This window comes from Panthera leo, chromosome F3, assembly GCF_018350215.1.
Source record: "Panthera leo isolate Ple1 chromosome F3, P.leo_Ple1_pat1.1, whole genome shotgun sequence".
Lineage (NCBI taxonomy): Eukaryota > Metazoa > Chordata > Mammalia > Carnivora > Felidae > Panthera > Panthera leo.
Window position 1 is genome coordinate 63,832,444 of NC_056696.1, and position 18,524 is coordinate 63,850,967.

The 18,524-nt window shown below is 57.2% G+C and overlaps 1 protein-coding gene across 1 annotated transcript; it reads left to right on the forward strand.

The window, feature by feature from the left end:
• The first annotated feature begins 2,903 nt into the window (after positions 1–2,903).
• On the forward strand, positions 2,904–12,662 carry ADAMTS4 (ADAM metallopeptidase with thrombospondin type 1 motif 4). Its single transcript, XM_042924930.1, has 9 exons — positions 2,904–4,262; positions 5,369–5,692; positions 5,943–6,075; positions 6,636–6,806; positions 7,523–7,809; positions 7,917–8,103; positions 8,355–8,530; positions 9,416–9,591; positions 10,106–12,662. The coding sequence occupies exons 1-9, from the start codon at positions 3,639–3,641 to the stop codon at positions 10,530–10,532; spliced, it is 2,505 nt and encodes an 834-aa protein (XP_042780864.1). The 5' UTR covers positions 2,904–3,638; the 3' UTR covers positions 10,533–12,662.
• Positions 12,663–18,524: the final 5,862 nt, after the last annotated feature.

The following is an 18,524-nucleotide window of genomic DNA, read 5'->3' on the forward strand; positions in this document are numbered from 1 at the left end:
GGGCGGAAGTGCTTCCTGCGCGCCGCCTCGCGGGCTTCCCGCCCATTGGCGCCACGGGGCCGCCCTCTTGGAAGCTGGCAGGGTCGCGGGCGCCCGCCGACTACATCCGGGGTCGGCGCCAGGGCTTCACTTTCGCTCTCAGAGCGGCGGCGGGGCGCGGTTCACCTGGCCGCTCGTGGCTGACTCGCCGAGGCGGGAGCCGGAGCAGCTTGCGGCCCCCGCGGGACCCTCTGTGTGTGCCCTGCCGCCTCCCCCGGCTCTCCCTCGCTCTCCTGCGCCCCGCCGGGGCCGCCCCCTGCCCGAGCCCCGCTCCCGATGGCGGCTTCTGAGCCCGGCCCTCCCGGGGCAGCCCCAGGCTTTGCCAAGAGACTCGGAGCGGGGAAAGCCAGCTCGTTTCCAGACGGCCTGAGTGGGTTAGGGAAGAGGGGGCCCAAGCGGGGCTGGGCGGGCCCGAGAGCTCCCGCCAAACCCAAATGAAAAACGAGGAGGACGCCAAGGCCACCAGCACTGGAGTGGGCTGCTGGGTGTGTAGGAGCCACCTCGGCCAAGAGGCGGGGAGGCCCCCTGTGGGTGACCCTGATGTCTGCCAGGCTTCCAGAAGCTGCAGAATGACAGACCCAGGAAGCGACCTGAGAGATGCCTCACACCCCACTTCCCTGGGGGTCAGCCCTTTTTCCCTCCGGTCTTTCCGACCCCGCCTTAGTCCTGGCCCCTGGCGACGGCGGCGTAGAGATGTAGTACCACCAGGAGTCCGATCCCAGTCCTGTATGGAACAGACAAAGCGTTTTGCAGCCTTGGAGGCCAGTTCTGTTCTCTCCTTGTGCCTCCAAACCCAGCTCCCGCTGGGCCACCCGCTGAGTTTGCACATCCCTCCTGCTCTGAGCCTGGAAAGAGGCCTTCCCCAAATCTCTCCCCCTCCCCGCACCAGGGTCCCTGAGAGCCCACCAGCAGTGCAGCAGGGTGGGGCCGACGGACCAGGAAAGTGGCAGAGGCAGGGAATTCTTAGCTGTGGAGAAAGAGAGGAAAGCCAGACTTCTAGCCTGGGAGTTGACCTAATGGGAACCATACCAAAGGGTGGGGCCACATCCCTGGCTGTGGGAACTGACTGGGCCCGGCCCCGGGGTGGACTGGGCAGCCAGGCAGAGGCTCTGCCTCCCTCGTCCCCCCCACCCTTTCCCTGGGCCTTCTCTTCCCCTGTAGTTGGACACAGTGAATGTGATGGGGGGGAACTGCATTTCTTTACCCTAATCCAGCCCCAGGAGAAGTCAGGGTCGAGTCCGGGCTGCTTAGCCTTGGAGGCAACTTGAGCCGGCACCGGGGTGAGGGCTCCTGGGGGGCTACCTAGGACACTACATCTTTTGTGCCCTCTCCCTGCGGCCGACACCCCCACACGCTGCTGCTCTGATTCTGAGGCCCTTTGTCTTTCATTGCTTAGTCACCCCCTTTGTCCTCATCTCAGATGGGGGGTGGAAAGGGGCAGTAAGAGTCCTCTGGTGATGGCTCCTCTTGCCCCTGCCCCCTCTGGTCTCCTGTCCTTTGTCTGACTCCTGCAACCCCAACCCCCTCCAGAGTTAGGGCCAGAGTCAGGGCATGTGGTGGGTGACTCCGGAAGTGGTGGGCACCAGGGCAGGTATTAGTGACCTGAGCAGGAAGGGAGGGGGAAAGGAAGTGTTCTGGCGGATATGATTTGGGAGACAGGAGGTGACAAGGCAGAGAGTGGATAGGGGAATGGGGGCAGAGGCAGGTGATCTGCCTCTGGGAAAGGAAAGGCACGGCTGACTGCATTCTCTTTCCTGGGGATATCCTGGGGAAAGGAGTGGCCACAGCATGGGGTGGGCAGAAATTTTCCCTCCTTCTGTACCCCTTGCTTCCGTGCCTCCAGAGTCCACCCCCCGAGACCTCTTTGCTGAGTTCTCTCCCATCTAGAACCACTTCCTTCTCCGAATACTGCCCCTTCCTCCCCAGGCACTCTCCCCACCCCAGGCACTGGGTTCCTGTTCCTCTCCAGTACCCTAATTTCCCTATACACACAGTCCTGCCTCCACCCTGTCCCTGTCTCATGGGCAGTGAGAAATAAAAGATTACTAGATATTCCGGGAACAGTTGTGTTCTCGGGGCAATGTGAGGCCAAAGGAGGGAGCCAGGTGGGGGGATTCCCTAGGATGGGTTGACTTTGGGTGCATCTGGGTTTCTGAGAGAGCAAATCTTTCTGTGCTGGGGGCTGGCTGACTTGGGGCTGGGGGAGGGTTTTAGGGCAGTTGGGAGTGGGCAGGAACAGGGCCAAGAGCCTGGGGGAAGCTACTGGGAGCTGGGCCAGGGAAATGGGGAGCCAGGAAGTGGGGAGGGGGAGCCCTGGGGGGAATGGAGGCGGAATGGCTGTTCCGGGCTTTGGAGGGTGTGGGTAGTGGTAACTCAGGAACGGGGGAGCCCGAGGGAGAGCGGGAGTGTTAGAGAAGAGGAGGTGCCACCCTGGATCCTCCTTCTATAAAAGGAAAAGTCGTTAACCCCTCCTGCCTTATCCTCTGCCTGCTCCACATGCCCATTCCAAGCCGACTCATCCTACCTTTGGGCAGTAAATTCCCTGATGGCTGTCTCCTTGCCTGCCCCATCTCCCGCCTGGCCGACCGGCCTCTCTCCCACTGTTTGTTCCCGTCCTGAGCCAAAGGCCGGCCACCTCCTTTGTTCTGCCCTCTCGGTGCTTCCTTACCTGTTGCCCACTGCCTTTCCCTGGGCAGTTCTCTCAGTTGCCTCAGCTCTGGAAAGCAGCCTCTAGGGGCAGAGGGCAGCTCATGAGGGAGCCCTGAGAAAAGGGAGGCCATGCCAGATGAGAGAATGGGAGCGAGAATTCTCCCGGGACCGTGGCCTTTCTGTGCGTGTTGACCAGGCCCTTTCCCTGACTTCCTACCCCTCCTGGGGCTCTGTCCCACCAAAAAGGGAAAGAGACAGCTGAGAGCCGACTGTGGGGTTTGGGGAAAGGCTATGTCATCAGCTGGCCCGGTGCCTATGATCCATCCGGCTGCTAGAGATTCCCCTCCCCTGGGCAAGTCCCATTTTTTTTTTTTTAAAGGAAAACAAAAACTAGGATTTTTGGGAAGCAATGAGACACCCATCTGAGTTCCACCAACCAAGCTCCTGTCTGAATGGCTTATAGCTCAGCCAATCGCCGAAGCTCGGGCTGCTTAAAAGAGCTGGCGCGGAGAGAGGCTGGGAAGAACCCACAGGGAGACCCACAGACACATAGACACGGGAGAGAGAGGAGGAGAGACAGAGACAAAGGCACAGCGGAAGGAGCCAGAGACAGGGCAGGGACAGAGGCAAAGCCAGACAGTCTGAGGGAGCCCAGAAGGAGAGGCCAGAGAAGCTAAAGAAGACACGGGCAGGGAGAGACAAAGACATAGGAGAGGAGGGGGTGTGAGAGGAGAGTTTGGGGGAAGCCAGGCCACTAGGCGCCTCTCCTAAGCCTAAGGGCCAAGTTTTCCCCATCTCCTCTGACCGGCCCCGGCCCCTCTGAAAACTCTGCCTCTGACCTTGGCACAAGTCCGAGCCCCCAGGCTGCAGAGAGGAGCTTTCCAAAGCCAGGGCGGGGAGGACTTGGTGCCCAGACGGCCTCAATCCCTCCCAGCCGCGGCACCAGTGCCATGAACAGGACGGACCGGCATCCCAGGAGGGGCTTGGCGGGGTGCTGGCCGTGGGGAGCCCGACCCCGCCTGCCGCTCCCCCCTGCGCCCGTCTCCCTGCCGCCGCTGCTACTGCTGGCCTCCCTCCTGCCCTCGGCCCGGCCGGCCAGCCCCCTCCCCCGGGAGGAGGAGATCGTGTTTCCAGAGAAGCTTAACGGCAGCATCCTGCCGGGTCTGGGCGCCCCTGCCAGGCTTCTGTACCGCCTGCCAGCCTTTGGGGAGACGCTGCTGCTAGAGCTGGAGCAGGACCCCGGCGTGCGGGTCGAGGGGCTGACGGTGCAGTACCTGGGCCAAGCACCTGAGCTGCTGGGAGGACCAGAGCCGGGCACTTACCTCACCGGCACCGTCAACGGAGACCCAGAGTCGGTGGCATCTCTGCACTGGGACGGGGGAGCCCTGTTAGGGGTGCTGCAGTATCGGGGGACCGAGCTCCACATCCAGCCCCTGGAGGGAGGCACCCCTAACTCTGCCGGGGGCCCCGGGGCTCACATCCTACGCCGGAAGAGTCCTGCCAGCGGCCAGGGCCCCATGTGCAACGTCAAGGCTCCCCCCGGGGACCCCAGCCCCAGCCCCCGAAGAGCCAAGGTAGGCAAGCCCTGGAGTCTGTGTCCTGCAGCGTCCTCCCGCCATGTCTGTCCTACTGACCCCCATTCACGCTCTCTCCACCCACTTCCATTGCTGGCCATTCTGCTTCTTCCCTGCCTTCTGTCTGCCTCCGCTCTTTCCACCAGCCTCCCTTCTCGGGAAGGCTCTGGCTTCTCCCTGCCCCATCCCTTCTCCTGGCCGGACTGCTGATCCCACCCGAGGAGGGCTCTCGGGGTTCTCTGCCGGGAGTGACCTCCCCTCTGGCCACGCCAACCCCGCTTGGCCACAGCATCCTACTGGTACCGTCTCCTGCGATAAGGCTATCCTGAAGGCCCCTTGGCCGTCCCAAACTTTCCGTGCCCCAAATTTGATTTCTACCCCCCCCCCCCCCACCAACTATAAAGGAGTGAGAGGTTTGAAAGGAGTGAGGATTGGCCTCTGGCTTCTGGTGCTGCCTTCACGATAGTTCTGGCAAAGTGCAAACTAGGGCCGAAGTGGACGAGGAGGAAAGGCGCCCCGTTACCTGGTCAGTCCCCTTCCAGCACTGCGGACTGACTGCAAGGCGGCCTGAGGCTCCATCCTTCCCTCCCTCCCACGGCCGGCCTCCCCCCCCCCCCCTCCCTCTCTCGCTTTAATCCAGACCAGCCGCTCTCCCTCCACACCCGCCACGCTGAGATCTGGCCCTGGCCCTAGCTGCTGACTGAATTGTTCCTCCAACCACACAGGGCAGACACGTTGCAGCCCGGCCCTCTAGCTCCAGGCCTGCAGGCCCCGTCGCACCACTCGGGCCTGGGGGACCCCCAAACCCCTCCCAGAGGCATTCTCACTGCGCTTTCGCCTCTGGGGCTCACGCAGCCCTGGGACGTGGCATCCCCCCCCCCATCCCCTCCCCTTCTCAGAACCGACAGCTGATTTCTCAGAGTTACCACAGAAGCCCTGGGACTTTGGGGTTGGGGGGAGGGCCCAGGCGAGACCCGTGGGGAACGTGTGGCGCCGCTGGCTCTGCTGAGCTCCAGACCCAGGAAGTAAAGGGGCGTGGGGGGTAGTGATCCGCGGGGCTGGGCGGCTGTTTCAGGGCGCCCCCCCACCCCTCTTTTCCAATCCAGCGCTTCGCTTCACTGAGTAGATTTGTGGAGACTCTGGTGGTGGCCGACGGCAAGATGGCAGCATTTCACGGCGCCGGGCTAAAGCGCTACCTGCTGACGGTGATGGCGGCAGCGGCCAAGGCCTTCAAGCACCCAAGCATCCGCAACCCCGTCAGCTTGGTGGTGACTCGCCTCGTGATTCTGGGGCCAGGCGAGGAAGGGCCCCAAGTGGGGCCCAGCGCCGCCCAGACCCTGCGCAGCTTCTGCGCCTGGCAGCGAGGGCTCAACACCCCCGAGGACTCGGACCCGGCCCACTTTGACACGGCCATTCTGTTCACCCGGCAGGTGAGGCCCCAGTCGGCCCCCACGGGCCACGTGCTGCGTTAACTCCCCAACCAGCGGCGCTGCGGAAACCGTGCCGGAAACGGCGCCCCTGGAGCCGCACGACGCCGCGTCGCCTCGGCCCCGGGCCACGCGGCCGGGGCCATCCAGGCCCCGACAGTGCCGGGGGCCCAGCTGACCTAGATCTCTCGTCCCGGCGGGCCCCGGGGGTCTTGGTTCCTCATGCGTCTTCTGTGACCCCCCCTCTCCGCAGGACCTGTGTGGGGTCTCCACCTGCGACACTCTGGGCATGGCCGACGTGGGCACGGTGTGTGACCCGGCTCGGAGCTGTGCTATTGTGGAGGACGATGGGCTCCAGTCAGCCTTCACCGCTGCTCACGAACTGGGTAATGTGGGAGTGGGGCTGTGGGGCACCCGGGATGGATGAGAGAGGTAGCAGGCCCGGGGAAAGGGGACAATGGGCTCACTAGAATGCAAGTAGGGGTCACAAGGCGACCCGGCCTAGGCACAGGGCCATTATCCTTCTCTGCTGTGGATGTAGGCAAACATTTAGCTTCTTCTATTAAATGAGATAGCGTGTGGAAACTTACCGTGAACTCTGTGTGTGTGTGTGTGTGTGTGTGTGTGTGTGTGTGTTTGAGGACGGCACAATATTGAGAGAGAGACTATTCGTCAGAGTCAGTGATAGAATGTTGGGAACGTTGGCTACAAGGCAAAGGGGGTAGGGAGGTGCCCTGAGTGTGTTTGGGGGGAAGGGGAGACAGAGACATGGGGGGTACATATGGAGGAACCCTGGAACACCGGAAGGAGATGGGGGCGGGGGCAGTGTGGGATGCGGGGAGAATCTGACCATCCACAGCTGGAACCAGGTGTATCATGGGCTTGAAGCCCCCCGACGGCACAGAGAGGGGACCCTTGGACCCTAACCAGGCCTCTGCTCTCACAGGCCATGTCTTCAACATGCTCCATGACAACTCAAAGTCATGTGTTGGTCTGAATGGGCCTGGAAGTACCTCCCGCCATGTCATGGCTCCTGTGATGGCTCACGTGGACCCCGAGGAGCCCTGGTCCCCCTGCAGTGCCCGCTTCATCACTGACTTCCTGGACAATGGCTATGGTAAGCAGATGGCTCACCCCTTTCTCTGTTCGGCTCTGGGCTCCTGCCCCGCCCCCCACGCCCCACCATACTCTCTCTTCTGCTACATTCTGCATGGACCCAGTTGACTACCTCAAGTGTGTTTCCTCTGCAGTGTGGGACGGGGTGAGAAATGCTTCTGTCTTTGCGTGGTTCCCACTTCCTCTAGAATAAATAGCACAGCCAAGGCAGGCAACTTTTGGTGCGGTAGAATTAGATCTCACCTTTTAAGGGTCAGCCCTGTTCACACCAGAATGGGCCCGCTGTGAGGGGGGTGACTGCCCGTCACTTGAGGTGTGCAAGCCTGAGGGACGGCCTGCTACTCGGCAGGTTGCTGATAGGAAGCAGACTCCAGAGCCCTGTAGTTGCTTAGAGCAGGTAGGAAGACTCAGGGCTTTGGGTTCCTGTCCTGATGCTGTTCGTTAGACACGCGTAGAGAGTGTAAGTTTCTTCGCGTCTGTGTGTCCGATCTGTAAAACAGGTCTCTCGGTTAAACGAGAGAGCGTCGCTCAGGCATTTAGCCGAGGCTCATCACGTAACAAGCACCCAGGCAATTGCCTCTGCTACTGAAAGCTTTCTCCGGCCTCGGGATTTGGATTCTAGGATCCCTCAGGCCCCAGGGAGTCCAAGCTTTCAGCCGGCAACCTAGAGCGTTCCCTCAGCCCGCTGCTGACCTCACATCCCTACCCCCTTCCCAGGGCACTGTCTCTTAGACAAGCCAGAGGCGCCCCTGCATCTGCCTGTGACTTTCCCCGGCAAGGACTATGACGCTGATCGCCAGTGCCAGCTGACCTTCGGGCCTGACTCACGCCATTGTCCGCAGCTGCCTCCGCCCTGTGCTGCCCTCTGGTGCTCCGGCCATCTCAACGGCCATGCCATGTGCCAGACCAAGCATTCCCCCTGGGCCGATGGCACCCCCTGCGGCCCGGCGCAGGCCTGCATGGGTGGCCGCTGCCTCCACGTGGACCAGCTTCAGGATTTCAACGTGAGGTCCCAGGCCAGGGGTGCAAGCAGGGGGCCAGGGGGAGTGGGGACTGGCCCTGGGCCTGGGAGACTGTACTTACTGGCACGGCACCCTTTCTGCTTCTGCAGGTCCCACAGGCTGGCGGCTGGGGTCCCTGGGGATCATGGGGCGGCTGCTCTCGGAGCTGCGGGGGCGGCGTCCAGTTCTCTTCCCGGGACTGCACGCGGCCGGTCCCCCGCAACGGCGGCAAGTACTGTGAGGGCCGCCGCACCCGCTTCCGTTCCTGCAACACCCAGGACTGCCCAACGGGGTCAGGTGAGCAGTGGGAGGGACAGAGGCCTTCAGGCGGGGACGGTGGGGCTGAGGCGGTCGTCCCTTGAGTGTAGGGACTGTCCCCTGCTGTCGAGGGGAGCGACCTCACCGTTCAGGGCTCAGGGACCTCCTCTGGCAGTCTGTGGGGGGAGAGCGGTGCCACGCCGTCCAGGGGCCTGAGGGGCTGGGACGGAGGGGCTCCGGTGGGACGTGGTAAGGAAAGAGGACCCTGACCGGCCGTTTTACCCCGACAGCACTGACCTTCCGCGAAGAGCAGTGCGCCGCCTACAACCACCGCACCGACCTCTTCAAGAGCTTTCCGGGGCCCATGGACTGGGTCCCGCGCTACACGGGGGTGGCCCCCCGGGACCAGTGCAAACTCACCTGCCAGGCCCGGGCCCTGGGCTACTACTACGTGCTGGAGCCACGGGTGAGGCCCGGACGCCCCCGGGCGCCGTGCGTTCACGGTCTTTCCCGCAGCCCCCCTACCTGCTGAGCTGGCACAGTTCCCCCAAAGCAGCCCAGAGCCGTGCGGGGCCAGCCCGGGCTCGGTCAGGCTCCTCTGTCCCCCGGGTATTGGGAAAACAAGCCCCAGACTCTAGATAAGTTTCCCGTGGTTTCTTTTTCTCTCTCTTCCCGTCTCCCTGGGCTCTGCTTCGTGAGAAGGGATGTGGCCTTTCGGGCAAGTCTTTGACCTCGTTTCCTTGGGCTCCTCTCTGAATTCCAGGGGTGGCCTCGTTCAGCTCGCGGATGGCCAGTCCGTCACTGGACAGGCCTCTTGGAGACAGGGGCGCCTCCCCACTCCCTCCCTGCGCTAGGGCGGTTTGTTGAAGGCCCAAGGGAGGAGCCCTGGCAGATTTTTCACCCCTACCCCGGGGAAAACTCGTACACGTCGGCCGCCCCCTAGCGTCCATGTGGGTCGCTGCCTTCGAGGTTCAGGGCTGGTGTTGAGACTTGGACGGACTTGTGGTGTCCGCCTGGGCCCCTCTACTTGCCAGCTGTCTCCCCTTTGGGAGACTGTGCTCATCCTTCTGAAACCTCCGTGTTCCATCTCTGGAAACCTCAAGGAGTGCTTGTGAGATTTGCATTCTTGTTTACAAAGCACGTAGCACAGTGCCTGGTCCATAGGGAGTATTCTGAAAACGGTAGAGTTTTAAATTTCTGTTGTCGCCACGCTCATCACCCCTTACAGAGGTGGGGCTCACGCCGCACCCCGTCCACGTCCCCCCCTGCCCAGCCTTTACGACGGTGCCTTCCTGGCGGGATCTGGCTTCACCCAATCCCTCCTGACTTGGCATTGCTGCTCTCTCGGCAGGTGGTAGACGGAACGCCCTGTTCCCCGGACAGCTCCTCGGTCTGTGTGCAGGGCCGCTGCATCCACGCCGGCTGTGACCGTGTCATCGGCTCCAAAAAGAAGTTTGACAAGTGCATGGTGTGCGGGGGGGATGGTTCCAGCTGCCGAAAGCAGTCCGGCTCCTTCAGAAAATTCAGGTTCGTCCGCTATTTATTTCCTCCCCTCGGGCCCCTGGGGATGCCAGGATGAACTTAACGCTGTTTCTCCCCTCACAGAGCTTCCTGTCTCGCAGGGGAGACAGATGAGTAGCCAGGTACAGCACAGGGTTCCACGTGTTGAGCAGGTGGCAGCCTGGGCTGCTGTGAGGGCCCTGGTGGGCCTCTGGGAGGGCTTCCCCAGGAGGTAACTTGCTCCTGGAGGGAGAGTGGGAATCGGACCGGCATCGAAGAGGTGGGCTTCAGTGGGCACCTCAGTGAGGGGGCACTGGATGCAAAGGTCTAGAGAGAAGAGAGGGGAGGGCACGCTTGCACACAGCTCAGACCTACAGATCTGAGACGATCGGATCTCAGGTCTATGCGGACCCCTTACACAGTTTTAGGGGGACGACCCTCTTTGCACACACACTCACACATACGGCCGTACAAACACAGCTCGGAAAGGCTGGAGGGATTCCGGAAGATGCTGAGCTCCCCCTCTATTCCTCCCACGCAGGTACGGGTACAACAACGTGGTCACGATCCCCGCGGGGGCCACTCATATCCTTGTCCGGCAGCAGGGGGCCCCCGGTGTCCGCAGCCTCTACCTGGCCCTGAAGCTCCAGGACGGCTCCTACGCCCTCAACGGTGAATACACCCTGATGCCCTCTGCCACGGATGTGGTGCTGCCCGGGGCGGTCAGTCTACGCTACAGCGGGGCCACCGCGGCCTCAGAGACACTGTCAGGCCACGGGCCGCTGGCCCAGCCCTTAACGCTGCAGGTCCTGGTGGCTAGCAACCCCCAGAACGCCCGCCTCCGGTACAGCTTCTTCGTGCCCCAGCCGGCCCCTTCGACGCCGCGTCCCACCCCCCAGGACTGGCTGCACCGCAAGGCACAGATCCTGGAGATCCTCCGGCGGCGCCCCTGGGCGGGCAGGAAATAACCTCATCGTCCCCGCTGCCCTCTGCGGGCACCGGGGCCTCGGACTGAGTTGGGAGAGAGAGGGGGCTTCCGCGGCTGCCTCACGCTGCCACGGCGGGGAGGGGCTGAGACTGTGAGGCCTGCCCTCCTCCCCTGCCCTGATGCGCAGGCTGGCCCTGCCCTGGTTTCCTGCCCTGGACGGCAGTGACGGGTGGTGGATGGAAGGGGCTGGGGACAGTCCCCCATCTAAACTGCCCCCTCCACCCTGCTGGTCACAGGAGGGAGGGGGAAGCCGGGGGCAGCAGTTGTATTTATTTAGTATTTATTCACTTTTATTTAGCACCAGGGAAGGGGACGAGGGCTAGGGTCCTGGGGAAACTGACTTCCGCCCCTCATAACCCTCACCCCGGCTAGGAAATCCAGGGTGGTGGTGATAGGCATAACTGATCCGTGTGTATGTGTGTGTGTGTGTGTGTGTGTGTGTGTGCGTGTGTGCCTGTGCGTGTGTGTGTGTGTGTGTGTGTTCACGTATAAGGTACATCCTGCCCTGCTTTCTTCTCCCTGAACTTTGTTTTCTGGGAAAGGAAGAGTCAAGGGGAGGATAGGCCTTCAGGGAGTAAGGGATTATCATATTTTTTAAATATATATTGAATTCTGCTATTTATGTGCTCCTTTGGGAGTCAGACACATGTGGGCTTGCACCCCGGCTCCACACCTCCGAACGTTCGTTTCCTCAGTTGCCAATAATAATACCTCCCTTGGAAATTGTTGTGAGGACTAAGTCATGTAAATAAAGGACTAGCATCGTGCCCGGCGCTGGGTCAAGTGCTCTGCGGTGGCCGCTGCCTCTAGGTGGTGTCACCGCCGCTCTGCCTGCCTCCGGCGTCCAGGGGCTCGGAGGTGGCGGAGAGCACGTCAGCGGTGCCCACCCTCAGCCCCAGGCCACGCTCCTCTGGTGGGCAGAACGCCGTCCTGCACGCGGAGGGACTCTCAGAGAAAGGACGGCTGTGTCCCTGATCCCTGGAGACGCCCAGCCAATGGAGACAGAATAAACGCTCGACCCCAGACACAGTTGATAAGAACGAGAAGGCGCAAAGGAAAACAAGAACAGCTCCATCCACACAAAAGGCACTTAGGACTGAGGGCCCCTCGTGGGGTCTGGTGGGGATGTCATTGTAGGAAGGGCACTGGAGAGGGAGTCCCCGGGCGTGAATTTGAGTTGGGGTTCAGTCTTACCGGCTAGTGGTGTTGGGGAAGTCACTGGTGCTGAGCCTTCGGCGGCTCTTATGCGTCAGGGGGCTGATAATACCCATCCCCACCGGGTTGTTCTGGAAACAGTTGATAACCACAGTTTCAGAACAGCAAAGGCCGAACCGCGTGAGAGGTTACCCTTGTGACTACTGAGTGATTAGGACAGGGGCCCCCAGAATCAACCGGGGCAAACACAGCAGACGTCTCTGAAGGTGTGAGGGTAGAACGGCATTTAACAGAGGGCAGGGCATGGTTTGGGAAGTCCAGAGGGCAAGGAGAATGGCGGGGAGGCGGGTCTGGGGGGGCGGACAGCCAGGTGTTCCCTGGAGGTCGACACAGGGAACACAGACTCGAGGGGCAGGAGGGCACCAGACACAGCTGTACTTTTCCTTCCGAGCAGGTGGCCTTGCTTAAGAAAGAACCGGGGCAACCCTGTGTGCATCGTGGAGGACGCGCGGTTGGAAAAGGGGTGGCAGGTGGATCGGAAGGATAGGCAGAGCCCTGTGCGAAGTCTGTGCGAGGTACACACACACACACACACACACACACAGAGCGTGACTGACGGGGCTCACCCATCGGAAACAACAGGACGTTGCAAAGCTCTGCATCATAAGGGCCAGATAAGCCATACAGCCTGAGCCCAGACTCAGTGGGCTGTGAGGGGTAAGGAGGGTGAGTCTCAGGCTGGGCTGAGCAGAGGGCCACCCTGACGGCCTTCTCGCCTTTCCGTCGTGCTCGCGGGAGTTCACACTTTGAGAGTCACCTTCACGTGCAGCCTCTTAACAGGAGGCCCTTCCCTCACCGCGTCGGGCTCTGCCTGGCATAAAGAGGAAACTTTTCTCAGGGGTGCATGGGTGGCTCAGTCGGTTGAGCGTCTGACTCCCGGCTCAGAGGGCGTGATCTTGCAGTTCAGGAGTTCGAGCCCCGCAGCGGGCTTGCTGCTGTCAGCACAGACGGTGGTGCCTGCTTTGGATCCTCTGCCCGCCTCCCCCCCGATCTCTCTCCGCCCCTCCCCTGCTTGTTCTCTCTTTCTCAAAAATAAATAAAACATTACAAAACATTTTGGTTTCAACTTATGAAATTTTTCCCAGAGAGGGAAAGAGCTTAGGGACCGTGTCTGTGATTGGGTGGGCGTGAAAGCGGAGGACACAGAGAGCTAGCCTCTCAAAGACGAGTAGTGGGCATCATGGCCCTCAATCCCGGGCGACGCCCGACCCCTTTCTGGAATGCTCTTCTCCAGACCACCCTTCCCCTACCTCGGCTAGAGACTGGCCTGAAGCCCCCCTCAGGGGTCCAGCGAGTTCTTGCCAGGGATGGGGGGAATTCATACCTTCTTGTAAGAGCCAGATGGGCTCTTGTCTCTCCAGTCTGCCTACTTATTGCCTTCCCGGGCCTGTGCTACATTGTGGGCGAGCAATCGGGAGGAGAAACAGGAATACCAGGAAGTTACGTTATGCACACCGAGCTCCAGTATCTGGTCTTAGAGGGAAAAAGAGAGAACAACAGTGAGCTGATGAAAGGGGGGTCTGTGACTGTGGGAGGACGAGAGCAGCGAGCGCCCTGTCCCTGGAGAAGTTCAAGCAGAGTTTGGACAACCATTTTTTTTTTAACGCGTATTTATTTTTGAGACAGCGAGAGACAGAGCACGAACGGGGGAGGGTCAGAGAGAGAGGGAGACACAGAATCCGAGGCAGGCTCTGTCGGCTGTGCTGACAGCTCAGAGCCTGACGCTTGGCTCGAACTCACGGACCGTGAGATCATGACCTGAGCCAAAGTGGGACGCTTAGCCGACTGAGCCACCCAGGCGCCCCTTGGACAACCATTTTATGGGGTGTTAAGTGCTGTGCCTGTGTGTTTGGGGTGGGGCGGGGGGCTTGAACAATAACTGTGAGCTGAGCCAATTTCTTAAAGCTCCTTCTGCCCCTCAGATCTTCCACCTCTGCGGTTAGAGCAGAGGAAATCCGGGCATTTGTCCAGCCACGATTTTCGCGGTGGGGGGTGAGAAAGCCAGGTTTCTGGGATGCTCTGCTCACGTACACGTCTACCCCAGCCCCAGCCCCTCTTCTTCAATCTTCATGTAGTATTACAGTGTTTGGCCTTCTAAACTACCAGACTGACAGTCAGTGACAAAACCCAGCAGCTCATTGGTCAGGGCTGGGGGGGGGGGGGAAGGAGGGGGAAGAAAGTGGAATTCGATGTATTAACATTTTATTGGCTAAGAGGATGCTTCTGAACCAATTGAATACTTTCCCCATTGACTGTTGCTAGAGGGGTAAGCCAAAATCATTTGCAGCAAGACTCAACCAGCTGACAGCTGAGGGAAACCACCAGTTCTAAAAATGCTCAGAGGAAGCCCGAGGGGTGCGGGAGGGTGGGGGGGGGGGTGGTGACAGAGAGGAATTACTGAACAATTTCCCCAGAAAGGACCTTGTATAGCAACAGGCCCAGAGGACTTAAGTAGCCTTCGGAAGGAAAGGGAGGAGAGGAAGCATGTTTAAGACACCCCTCACGGTCTTTGGGAAACCAGCACCCAGCCCTGCAAACGCAGGGACGCACCCTGAGGTTGGCCTGTCCAGCTTCACAGAGATGTATCAGCACATCCTCCCGATAACGTAGAGGCGTACAAGCATCGAGAAGCTGCAAATATGAGAATTTTGGCCTGAAAGTGGGTCAGAGGAAAACATATTAATTGGAATAGCACTTCCTACGGAGAACTGACTGTTTCTCCGTTTGTTCAGTAACTAAGCCATCGGGTTATGAACGGGAGTCAGAATCACGCTCTCACGGCATCTGGAAAGGACACCGAGTTTTGGAGTCAGACTGAATCTAAGCTTTGCTACTCACACGTGATGATGTGATCTGAGATTCCTTGATCTCGGTGACCCTCGGTTTCTTAATGTGTAAAGTGGGTATTACTACTACCTGCCTTACGGAGAGGTTGTCAGAACTTAAGAATATAATGGCAGGGGCGCCTGGGTGGCTCGGTCGTCGGGCGTTTGATTCTTAATTTCAGCTCAGGTCATGATCTCACGGTTTGTGAGTTCCAGCCCTGCTTGGGATGCTCCCTCTCCCTCTCTCCCTCTCTGCCCCCCCACTGCTCTCTCTCTCTCTCTGTCTCTCAAAAATAAATAAACATTAAAAAAAAAGAAGAAGAATATAATGGTGTACGTGTTTGGCCCTGTGTCTGGCTTCTAGTAACTGCCAATACATGCTGATTCTCTTCCCCTCCGATCTCTTCCTTTGCCTGCCCCCTCTTTCCACTCCTGTATTAGCATGAGAAAATAAGTATACTGAGGAACCGTCTAGGTCAGATATAAGATGGGCTATTTTGTAGAATTTGTGCTACAAATTCTTGGTTACGTTCAGGGGATGATAAAAGGAAGCCATGGTCCCCGTCCTTGGAGTTCACAGTCTGGTGGCTGAGACGGTCAAGTAAGACCAAAATGCCAGCCCCCCGTGACAGATGCCATGAGATGAGGGACGCCTAGCATAGAAGATGGGGCCACAAGTGTTCCTGGAGGAGGTGTCTGCCTCCCCTTCTAGAAGGCTGTGAGACTGCAGGGCCCCCAAGGAGAGTAAGCGGGTGGTGGAAGAAGAAAGAATTTCTGCTCCGGAGGGCAGCTCAAGGGTTCTTCTCTGTTATGCAAAACCAAAGACAAGTAAAACAGCTTTGAAGCTGGAGGATAATATTGTAAGTGGCCCAGTAGGGTTGGAAGGGGTGGTTGGGGTTAGAAGCTACATCTCAGTGGACAACGTTGAATGGGAGAGCGAAGATTTTAAAGACATTGGGCTGTTCCATAGAATGTGCTCCTGGTCCGTGCTGTCTCCTCCCAATGCCTCCGATGTTTCCTTGAGAAACTAGAGATTTATATGCCTTTAAATTCATTTTGAAACGAGACCAGATTTCTTCTATTGCGTTGTGTGTCATGACTGGACCACTAGGGGTCCTAGGATTTAAAAATTTTTATTATTGTTATTTTTTCTTTTTTTAATTTACATCCCAGTTAGTTAGCATCTAGTGCAACAATGATTTCAGGAGTAGATTCCTTAGTGCCCCTTCCCCGTTTAGCCCATCCCCCCTCCTACAACCCCTCCAGTAACCCTCCGTTTGTTCACCATATTTAAGAGTCTCTTCTGTTTTGGCCCCCTCCCTGTTTCTATATTATTTTTGCTTCCCTTCCCCTATGTTCATCTGTTTTGTATCTTAAATTCCTCACATGAGTGAAGCCACATGATATTTGTCTTTCTCTGACTGACCAATTTCGCTTAGCATAATACCCTCCAGTTCCATCCACGTCGTTGCAAATGGCAAGATTTCGTTCTTTTTGATTGCCGAGTAATACTCTATTGTATATACATACCGCATCTTCTTTATTCATTCATCCGTGGATGCATTTGGGCTCTTTCCATCCTTTGGCTGTTGTCGATAGTGCTGCTATAAACATTGGGGCGCATGTGCCCCTTCGAAACAGCATACCTGTATCCCTTGGATAAATACCTGGTAGTGCAATGGCTGGGTAGTAGGGTAGTTCTATTTTTAGTTTTTTGAAGAACCTCCATACTGTTTTCCAGAGCGGCTGCACCAGTTTGCATTCCCACCAGCAGTGCAAAAGGGTTCCTCTTTCTCCGCATCCTCCCCAGCATCTGTCCTTGCCCGAGTTGTTAATTTTAGCCATTCTGACAGGTGTGGTGGTATCTCATTGTGGTTTTGATTTGTATTTCCCTGATGCTGAGTGATGTGGAGCATTTTTTCATGCGTCGGTTGACCATCTGGATGTCTTCTTTGGAGAAGTGTCTATTCACGTCTTTTGCCCATTTCTTCACCGGATTATTTGTTCTTCGGGTGTTGAGTTTGTTAAGTTCTTTATAGTTGTTGGATACTAACCCTTTATCTGATATGTTCTTTACAAATACCTTCTCCCATTCTGTCAGTTGCCTTTTAGTTTTGCTGAATTCTTTGCTGTGCAGAAGCTTTTTATTTTGATGAGGTCCCAATAGTTCATTTTTGCTTTTGTTTCCCTTGCCTCTAGAGACCTGTTGAGTCAGAAGTTGCTGCGGCCAAGGTCAAAGAGGTTTTTGCCTCTTTCTCCTCGAGGATTTTGATGGCTTCCTGTCTTACATCGAGGTCTTTCATCCACTTTGAGTTTATTTTTGTGTGTGGTGTAAGGAAGTGGTCCAGGTTCATTCTTCTGCATGTCGCCGTCCAGTTTTCCCAGCACCACTTGCTGAAGAGTCTGTCTTTATTCCATTGGATATTCTTTCCTGCTTTGTCAAAGATTAGTTGGCCATATGTTTGTGGGTCCATTTCTGGGTTCTCTATTCTGTTCCATTGATCTGAGTGTCTGTTTTGGTGCCAGTACCATACTGTCTTGATGATCACAGCTTTGTAATACAGCTTGAAGTCTGTATTATTATTATCTTTTAAGTTTATTTATTTATTTTGAAAGAGAGAGAGAGACTGTGCGAGCGGGGGAGGGGCAGAGAGGAGACAGAGAATTCCAAGCAGGCTCCGCACTGTTAGCATGGAGCCCGGCCCGGGCTGAAACTCACAAAACCTGGAGATCATGACCTGAGGCGAAAGCACGTGTCTGATCCTTAACCAACTGAGCTCCCAGAATTTATTCAGAACGTAGAAAGACAGGATACTGTGGTAGAAACCAGCAATATTAGAATTTACGTTTTCAGAGACATAGCATTTCTAGGTGATGATCAAGTCTGGAGTGTGGCCAGGGTGAAATGGAATAGAGGTGCAAGTTCTTGAAAATGAAGCTTGCGAATTAATGCAGGAGAACTGCAGCAGAAGGCAGGTGGAGATGTGGGATAGACGATGAAGTTCAGTTTTTCAAAAACTGAACACCATGGAGGAGTAGAGAGGCTCAGGGGAAGGGCCCTGTGAGTGAACCACATTTCCACTTTCTCTAGGAGTCTGTCTTTTCCACGACACCGTGAACTCCTTAAACAATCAGGGCTTTTATTCTGTTCCTACTTTGTGCTCAAAATTCAGATAGACTGAATATCTACTTCTGCTGGCATTGTTCCCTAGTTCACAGTATCACAAAACCCCTTAAGATGGGGTTCATTTTATAGATGAAACCTAGAAAGTGTATTGTTCAACATCACACAGCCAGGGTGTGTATGATCAAAAGCCGGTGATTCTGCTGAAACCCACCATTATCTCATTTTGAACCTCCCCAGGCATCTCCAGTTCATGAAGTCCAAAGTTTAACTGGTCATCTCTACTGTTTCGCCCAAACGTGCCTCTTCTAAGTTTTGTTTCTTACTGAATGATGCCACCATCCACCCAGCGGTCCACACGAGAAATCGGGGAGTCTTGGGCGCCTGGGTGGCTCAGTCGGTTGAGCATGTGACTCTTGGTTTCAGCTCAGGTCGTGTGATCTCTCTCAAGATAAATAAATAAACTTAAAAAAAAATTTAAAAAATACAGTTTTCAGAAAAAGGTAAAATGATGACGGTCATGCTGCTAAAGAAACAATTATTCTGATGACAATTGTTCAAATGGTAAGGAAGACTTTCTTCAGGACCATTGTGATACGTGTAAAGACTATCCCAGTCAGAGAGGTTGGGCTCCACTCTGAGTACAATAAGGACAAGGGGCTATTTAGAGCCAGTGAGAAGTATGAGAGGGTCAGTGGATGGAAAATTACATCAAGGATAAGGAGATCCTGGCTAAACTGACTTAGCAGGGTTCTTGCTGAAAGTGGCTGGTGGTCCAAGGATGAGGCCTATTTGAAAAGAAACCTCA

Coding starts and splice junctions, on each gene's coding strand:
- ADAMTS4 (XM_042924930.1), top strand. CDS start 3,639: ATGAACAGGACGGACCGGCATCCCAGGAGGGGCTTGGCGGGGTGCTGG. Junction 6,076..6,635: donor CACCGCTGCTCACGAACTGG/GTAATGTGGGAG, acceptor CTGCTCTCACAG/GCCATGTCTTCAACATGCTC. Junction 6,807..7,522: donor CTTCCTGGACAATGGCTATG/GTAAGCAGATGG, acceptor CCCCCTTCCCAG/GGCACTGTCTCTTAGACAAG.